Raw genomic sequence first — 8,876 nt, 5'->3', positions numbered from 1 at the left:
AGACTGGGAGCTTCAACTGGGAGGTTGAAGACTGGGAGGAGCATCACGTAGGCTAAGGTTTGAAGACTGGGAGGGAGTAAACCTTGCTAGGTTAGGGTAGGGTACTGTGCACTCAATCATTTTTGCTTTGTTCTTATTGGTTGACGTTCAGCAGTGAATTAGCGATAGAATTTGGCCATCTGATAGGCCCAGGCTTTTACCAGCCCCTCCCCGGAAGAGGTGCCATGATTTTTCTCATTTGATAAAAGGAAAGTACTTCTACACGCGCGGTGGTAAGTTTGCAAGGCGGTTTATTTTATATAACCGTTGCAGTTTATGTTTCTTTAAGATACAGTTGAAATACGCATTATTAAAACTTGCAGATATTTCTTTATTTTTTGTATGGATGAGGCCCATTCATACAGTAACATGCTTTATAACATAAGCTAGCTATTTCCTTTTATGTAGTGTCACCACAAACTGAAATGACAAACTCACGTTCACTGAATACATTTCAGTATATTTAAAAGTGTATTCCTTACTGCAGTAAGTAGTGAGCAATTGAGACTTACAAATATATCTCTTAAAAAAATGAAATGATTACTATCATGCTGTCATGGTGTGTTATATAGCATAATTAGTATATTTTACTTATTCTGTGTGTTTCTTTATAATGCATTTAAATGTGTTAATTGGATTGTTCTACTACTTGGCTAAGACGATGTTTGTTAACATTGGATTGCACAAACTGGTATATCATTGCAGTCAGACAGATAGATATATGTAACATGATGTCATAATTACTTTTCGACGCAAGGTGGTGCTGCTGTTTTTATTATGGGTGTAATATTAAATTAGTTTCACGTACTCCCGATTATCACTACCAAAGGTAATAGTGAGGTAGCTAAGACTAGTGCTAATTGGAGTCTGTGAAACTTAAGGACAATGTTACATACAGAAGCAGGCTATGTATGTGACACATCAACGCTGTATATTCCCAGTGCTTAATTATATTTGTGATTTGATGCAGAACATCTGATTTTACTTTTTAAATGCATGCTATTGTAATGTTGTTAAAAAATAAAAAATAAAAATCTGGAAGATTTGAGATGGACTACATAAGACTGAATAAAAGTGGTGACTTTTTTCGTTGGGCATTTATCAATTGTTGAAGCTGGCCTATAGTTTATCAAAAGATTTTAGACCTAGTGGCTCACCTATCACTTAGAGTGCAGGTTGAGTCATGAAAACAAAACATTAAATCTTATTTGTATTAACTGTGCCATCTGGGCGTTGTTTTCCTTTTAGAGTAACTATGACGACTGCGTTCAGCAGCGATGGCGCCCAGGCAATCCAGCGGACCCTGGGTACCCTGGCAATAGTTGGCAGTACCGGAGTCGAGGCATTGGATGAAGTGTATCAGCTTGAGGAGTCCTGCACCTTCATCTTGCAGAATCAACTACACAAGGTTGGGTCTGGGAGCTTTTATTTCTTGTGCAGAGTGATGTTGCCTTACTTCAGTTTCCATTTTCTTTGTACCAGCCTAGAAAGGGGGGCAAACGAAAAATGAAGAAACATAGTTGAACGACAAAAGGTTTAGTTATATAGTTTCACACTCTTATGAAGATTGAAGCTATTTTAACAAGAACGATACACTGGGATGCAACATCTCAGGTGCACTAATAGGATAATGTATGCATGAGATACTGTATTGCATATCAAAAGCCAACTAGAAAATTGTCTGTCCCCCTGTAGTGATATGTATATAACTCCTTATATACATATCTATAACACCATAGTAGTTTTAAGTCCTATTACCACCAATATCCATAGGTGTTGTTTAGTAGTATATCTTATTCACACAGAGTTCTTGTGCATGTTTGTTTTAAAGCTACGTTACATTTAATCTCTTTCAGGTAGCATTGCAATTCCCTGATGACCTACTGGTGGATTCAGCTGCAGTAGCTGCAAAACTTGAGAAGAGCACTGGGGCAAAAATGTATATACTGGGAGATACATCATATGGCAGGTAAATAAAGTACTGTAATTGAAAAATCACAGACAAAAAACATGTTGGATGTTCATTTGGGTTCTGTAGGCTAGAATAGTTCATAGTTGGCAGTGTTGTGCTTCTAAAGTTTGCAATAGTAGACGCTTGCTGCCTGTAATGTCTCCTTGTTACTTTCAGTGTAACCAGATGCATGTCATTTACTTGCAGTATGTCTTGACAACTGCCAAACAATTCCCACAACACTTTAATGAGCTTGGCATTTCTCTAGAGGTTGACATTTATGTCATGTAGGCATTATGTTCTAATGTTATATTTTGAGTAGGATGTGTGAACTTATTCAAACTTATGCCAAAATATACATCCAGCATGTTACCAAAAGCCTGTCCCCTGACACATTTCAAGCTCAGTAGTAATCCATGTTTCTTATAACATCATCATCATGGTGCTCATTGATATGTGTGTCTTGCCAAATAGGAACCCATCCAAGGAGTACACTTGCAATCACTTTCTGGTTCAAGGGTATGCTGTACTGTATCCACTGTACAATTAATTCGCTGTAGTTATGCAATGATTGCAACTGGTACTGTTGCCCCGATAGCAGAGGTGGCTCAACTTTTCTTATTCTTGTATGTCACAGCTGTTGTGTGGACGAGGTTGCAGCAGAGCATGTTGGAGCAGAGGGGATTATCCACTATGGGAGAGCATGTCTCAGCCCCTCTAGACGGCTCCCAGTGATGTATGTGTTCGGTAGGAGGGCAGTTGACCTTGAGAGATGTGCAGAGTCCTTCAGAGAACACTACCCTGACACACAGAGCCATGTGATTATACTCTATGACGTGATCTATTCCTTCATCATGGGTAAGTTTACCCACTCACCTTTTTAAATATAGCTTTTTTGTGTTATCCGTATGCTCTTTTAGTAGAATGTTACCCTTTGTATATAAACGTGGATGAACAAATCAGGAACATATTAAACACTGAGAATAAACCACTAAATCTGTTTTTGTCACTTTTCATTGAAATTACTCTTCACAGGTAGTCTACAGCATATCCTTGAATCTGAATATGGCAATGTTGTCATGTCCCAGATCAGCGCAGGTGGGACCCAGTGTTATAGTCCTAGGCAGACAGGTAAACCCCATGAAGAGGCCCAAGCTGAAACTAATCCGAACCAGACAGATGCTCAGCTTGTTAGGAAATTCGGCCGTCAGTTTGCCTTGAGGGAAGGCTGCAGCTTGGAAGACTACAGAGTATTTTACATAGGCCGGGAGGGCGTAACCTTAACAAACTTCATGATGACCTTTAACCAGTGCTCATTCTGTACCTTTGACCCTGAGACGAGGGCTGGCAGGCAGGAGTCAGTGAACATCAACAAGGCCCTAATGAAGCGCTATTACTTAATTGAAAGGGCCAAAGACTCCAAAGTAGTAGGCATTTTAGTGGGCACTCTCGGTGTTGCAGATTACCTGTCCATCATTGACCATCTAAAGGACCTGATTAGGAAAGCAGGGAAGAAGAGCTACGTGTTTGTCATGGGGAAGCTTAATGTGCCCAAGCTGGCAAACTTTCTCGAGATTGATATTTATGTGCTGGTGGCCTGTCCAGAGAATTCCTTCCTGGACTGCAGCGAGTTTTACAGGCCGGTGGTGACACCCTTTGAAATGGAGATAGCCTGTAACAAGCGCAGGGAATGGACTGGGGAATATGTCACCAGCTTCAGAGACTTGCTACCGGGTAGGTTTCACTCAGATTTTATACCAGAGCAATTCAGAGGAACATGTCTCAATCGTATCTAGAATATATTTCGACTGATGATAAATTTAATATTTTCTTAAAAAGACCTTCCTGTATATTCATGTTTAAAGCTGAAGGTGTGATGCTGCATGCTGAGTGTTCTTTTTCTCTTTTTTTATCAGAACAATATATTTTACTTAATTTACTTAAATGCCTAGCCCAATAACCTTATCACCCTAACAGTACTTGATAAGAAAATGTATGCTCTATTTTATAAGCAAGATTCTATTAACAGCAAAAATTCAATGCAACAAAATTGACACATTTCGTGTTCTCTTTTTTTCTTTTGCAGGAGGTTGCTGCCATGTTGAGTTCCCTAATCCAGATGCTGATGGCGACGACACTGATGTCTCACTGATCACTGGGGCCCTGCGATCCTCTTACTGGAACAACTCAGAATCCCAGGACAATCTACCCGGTTCTTCTCTGGTTCAGAGAAACCCAACACTGACAGTGGCTCAGACAAACCCAGCAGGTTATAAGTTTGTTTTTCTAGCAAGTGCAGCATGACTAGCCTTTTCTGCTCAGCAGCAATTGCAACTGCAGTTAGCAGCTAAGTATTTTGTCAGGTGACTTTTAGATAACTATGAGATAACTACAATATTGAAAATGACAATAGAAATGTATAAACCTGTAATTAAATACATTTGTATTGACATCAAAAAAATTGGAACCACTCCATTAATGTTCTGCACTGAAAACACATTCTTGTAGTACCAGTAATAAACAGGAGAGGGCAGATTCTGGTAAGTATATATACACATACACATGAAAGGAGTCAGATAGACAGCGCTTGAGAATGAGGTTCACTCTGTATCAGTAAGGCAGCATAGACATTCTATTGGGGAGCTATAGTTTGGGCTTCCTCACATGCTTGTCCTGCCAGAGTTTCTTAACCCAACCCCTAAAATATGGAGAAACTAAAGTAACCATTTTCTCGGTTCTAATCTGCCATGGCAATTTGATGTTTACATGTAACGGGTAAAAAAGCAGCTGCATGCACTGTATATACTCCCAAGGTTTTTAGAAATCCTTGGATAGCAGTGAAAGCCTTGCTACAGTAGATTATCTCTAGTGACTGGATTATCCTTTTTTTATATATATATATATATAGCTTCCTTCTTGGCCTCTCGTAGCTGGCAGGGACTGGAACAGAAGCTGGGAGAGACGCCTGTGACCAAAGCAGTGGAAGGGAGGCGAGGAATTGCAATTGCTTACGAGGAAGAAGGGAATAGCTGAAGCAGCAGGCTGCTCAGGACGTTGCATCTTAAAACATATATATCTGTTACAAGAGACGGGGTAAAGGTAGACTCATGACATCCACAGACTTGCAAAGTGGTTTGACCTCAACAAAGCTGACAGTTTTCTGTCCAGAATTGAGCAACCACATGGTATCAATCTACAAATATTCTACCACCTACCCCACAATGTAAATATTAATGGTGAATGAATTCCAGTTGTTTTTAAAGGAAATAGTTTGCAGTATCAGGAATATATGATTCCGGGTGAAGGTGGACACTTTCAGGTGCAAGGGATTTAAAATAAGGAAAGCCGCAGTGGACTGTTGGCACATGAAAAAGTAGGTTTGTACAGGCATGTTTCTGGGCGTCACAAATTACGTTTGATATTCGTCAAAGCACAATGATGGTCCTTTTAAAATGAGTGGTAAGATAATGGAAAGCAGATTCTCGGCAGTCTGCCAGTCATTGGCAGTGCAGAAAAAAAGTACTCAAGATTGTTTAATGTCAGATTACATGTTTCATTTTAATTAATTAAATACAAATATAAAAAGACCTCTGTCAGATGAAGGCATCATTTGAGTGTGAAGGAGCACTCAACATAATCACAGTCAACATAATTGGATTTCTGGACTTTGTTTCCGTAAACCAGCCGCCACTATTTCAATTGGTAATATACCTCATATTACCACAAGTTTTTGTGTGTAGGCATTTTTGTACATTTCGCCAAAATTCTGTTTTAAATCCTCTGTATCTTAATTGTAATACAGCTTTAAATCAAATTACAAGCCTCCATTCCTGCTTGTAATCTCGTTTTAAGTCTCTCAAGCAGAGTCTCCAATAGAAATGTAGGAGTGTGCTGTCACTCAGTAGTTGGGGTGGGTTTAAAGTATTCAGAATGAATCAATAGATGCAAGTCAGGAAGAAGGGACATTGCTCGGCAGCACTGGGAAATGTATTATTATTTTTGTGGTAGGTTTTTTAAATTGGAAAAGGTTACAGTCAGCATGAATTCTCACGCCTGCCCCACCCACCCTTGTTGAGAACCACTGGGTAAATGTGATGGATTAGCTACTCCAACTCTTCGTATTAGCTGCTAATGTATAGTTTAAATTGTGATCACAAGTTTTTGAAGAGTCTGAACACTGTATTAAAGTTTGCTGAATGACAAGCTTGGTTTCTTCTCACCTAAACTAAGCTGTATTAATAACAGTCAAAGTTGTTATAATAGTAGAAAACACTAGTGGAGGCTTTGAGTAAATTGTTGATGCTCATAACATATATATATATATATATATATATATATATATATATATATATATATACACACACACACACACACACAGTACTGTGCAAAAGTTTTAGGCAGGTGTGAAAAAATGCTGTAAAGTAAGAATGCTTTCAAAAATAGACATGTTAATAGATTATATTTATCAATTAACTAAATGCAAAGTGAGTGAACAGAAGAAAAATCTACATCAAATCAATATTTGGTGTGACCACCCTTTGCCTTCAAAACAACATCAATTCTTCTAGGTACACTTGCACAAAGTCAGGCATTTTGTAGGCATATAGTCAGGTGTATGATTAAACAATTATACCCAACAGGTGCTAATGATCATCAATTCAATATGTAGGTTGAAACACAATCATTAACTGAAACAGAAACAGCTGTGTAGGAGGAATAAAACTGGGTGAGGAACAGCCAAACTCAGCTAACAAGGTGAGGTTGCTGAAGACAGTTTACTGTCAAAAGTCATACACCATGGCAAGACTGAGCACAGCAACAAGACACAAGGTAGTTATACTGCATCAGCAAGGTCTCTCCCAGGCAGAAATTTCAAGGCAGACAGGGGTTTCCAGATGTGCTGTCCAAGCTCTTTTGAAGAAGCACAAAGAAACGGGCAACGTTGAGGACCGTAGACGCAGTGGTCGGCCAAGGAAACTTACTGCAGCAGATGAAAGACACATCATGCTTACTTCCCTTTGCAATCGGAAGATGTCCAGCAATGCCATCAGCTCAGAATTGGCAGAAAACAGTGGGACCCTGGTACACCCATCTACTGTCCAGAGAAGTCTGGTCAGAAGTGGCCTTCATGGAAGACTTGCGGCCAAAAAGCCATACCTCCGATGTGGAAACAAGGCCAAGCGACTCAACTATGCACGAAAACACAGGAACTGGGGTGCAGAAAAATGGCAGCAGGTGCTCTGGACTGATGAGTCAAAATTTGAAATATTTGGCTGTAGCAGAAGGCAGTTTGTTCGCCGAAGGGCTGGAGAGCGGTACATGAATGAGTGTCTGCAGGCAACAGTGAAGCATGGTGGAGGTTCCTTGCAAGTTTGGGGCTGCATTTCTGCAAATGGAGTTGGGGATTTGGTCAGAATTAATGGTCTCCTCAATGCTGAGAAGTACAGGCAGATACTTATCCATCATGCAATACCATCAGGGAGGCATCTGATTGGCCCCAAATTTATTTTGCAGCATGACTACAACCCCAAACATACAGAGAAAGTCATTAAGAACTATCTTCAGCATAAAGAAGAACAAGGAGTCCTGGAAGTGATGGTATGGCCCCCACAGAGCCCTGATCTCAACATCATCAAGTCTGTCTGGGATTACATGAAGAGAGAGAAGCAACTGAGGCTGCCTAAATCCACAGAAGAACTGTGGTTAGTTCTCCAAGATGTTTGGGCCAACCTACCTGCCGAGTTCCTTCAAAAACTGTGTGCAAGTGTACCTAGAAGAATTGATGCTGTTTTGAAGGAAAAGGGTGGTCACACCAAATATTGATTTGATGTAGATTTTTCTTCTGTTCACTCACTTTGCATTTTGTTAATTGATAAATATAATCTATTAACATGTCTATTTTTGAAAGCATTCTTACTATACAGCATTTTTTCACACCTGCCTAAAACTTTTGCACAGTCGTATCTCTCTCTCTCTATATATATATATATATGTGTGTGTGTGTGTGTGTGTGTGTGTGTGTGTGTGTATATATATATATATATATATATATATATATATAATATATATATATATATATATATATATATATATTGTAACTCCTGAGTGTGTCTAAGACTTTTGCACAGCAGTGTATGTGTATACACAGACATATACCTAAATATATAAAGGAAGATATACAAACAATCACACACATTAAAAAAAGTGTGTGACTGGTGGCAGTGATTGGTTTGGAATCATGTCCATGAGTGACGATTAGCGGTAGGTGATCATTTATTAATTCTTGTGGGAAGGCCAGAGAGGTTCCAGGAAGCTATTACATAAGATATTCATTAATACAGCTGAAAAAATATATATCTATATCTATATCTATATCTATATCTATATCTATCTTTCTCTCTCTCTCTCTAAGCTCCCTGCCTGGCTTATTAGGGATGACTACTGCCTCTGACTCAACTGTGTGCAAAAATGCCTCCTGACAAAGCCTCAAAGCTTACTCTCATTACAATGTTATTAACCTCAAAATAATCAGACTAGAAACTACAATAGCATTTGAAAGATTTAGTGGAGTTTTGACAGTTTATCACGTATATATTTTTAAATTTTTTTAATATTTTTTTTTTACAGCACTGAATTTAAACTAAATCCTAAAAAAACTCTGAAGGAGCAAGATAAAAGCTGAATTCCACATGGTCTGAGGAGGATTCAGTAATAGGATACCTTTGTTTCATCCCCTTGACCAGACATGCCTGGGTTTTATGTGTTGATAATAATCCTGATCCCAAAATGATAGCACTTTAAAGGTATCACAATAATGCACCACAGAAATCAATAAAAATTGACAGTAGTATAGTCATGTTACTCAGGTTTTTTGTATAAAAAAATT

The 8,876-nt window shown here is 38.9% G+C and overlaps 1 protein-coding gene across 1 annotated transcript; it reads left to right on the top strand.

Moving 5' to 3' along the window:
- The first annotated feature begins 89 nt into the window (after positions 1 to 89).
- LOC121330488 (2-(3-amino-3-carboxypropyl)histidine synthase subunit 2-like) lies at positions 90 to 5,786 on the top strand. The gene is made up of 7 exons (XM_041277037.1): positions 90 to 272; positions 1,288 to 1,447; positions 1,896 to 2,008; positions 2,628 to 2,848; positions 3,026 to 3,724; positions 4,077 to 4,259; positions 4,899 to 5,786. The coding sequence occupies exons 2-7, from the start codon at positions 1,295 to 1,297 to the stop codon at positions 5,021 to 5,023; spliced, it is 1,494 nt and encodes a 497-aa protein (XP_041132971.1). The 5' UTR covers positions 90 to 272; positions 1,288 to 1,294; the 3' UTR covers positions 5,024 to 5,786.
- The last annotated feature ends 3,090 nt before the right edge of the window (positions 5,787 to 8,876 follow it).

This window comes from Polyodon spathula, chromosome 18 (genome assembly GCF_017654505.1).
Source record: "Polyodon spathula isolate WHYD16114869_AA chromosome 18, ASM1765450v1, whole genome shotgun sequence".
NCBI lineage: Eukaryota > Metazoa > Chordata > Actinopteri > Acipenseriformes > Polyodontidae > Polyodon > Polyodon spathula.
Note: the sequence above shows the minus strand (reverse complement) of the source record. Positions and strands in the feature narration are given on the sequence as shown.

Coding starts and splice junctions, on each gene's coding strand:
- LOC121330488 (XM_041277037.1), top strand. CDS start 1,295: ATGACGACTGCGTTCAGCAGCGATGGCGCCCAGGCAATCCAGCGGACC. Junction 2,009..2,627: donor GGAGATACATCATATGGCAG/GTAAATAAAGTA, acceptor TGTATGTCACAG/CTGTTGTGTGGACGAGGTTG. Junction 4,260..4,898: donor GGCTCAGACAAACCCAGCAG/GTTATAAGTTTG, acceptor ATATATATATAG/CTTCCTTCTTGGCCTCTCGT.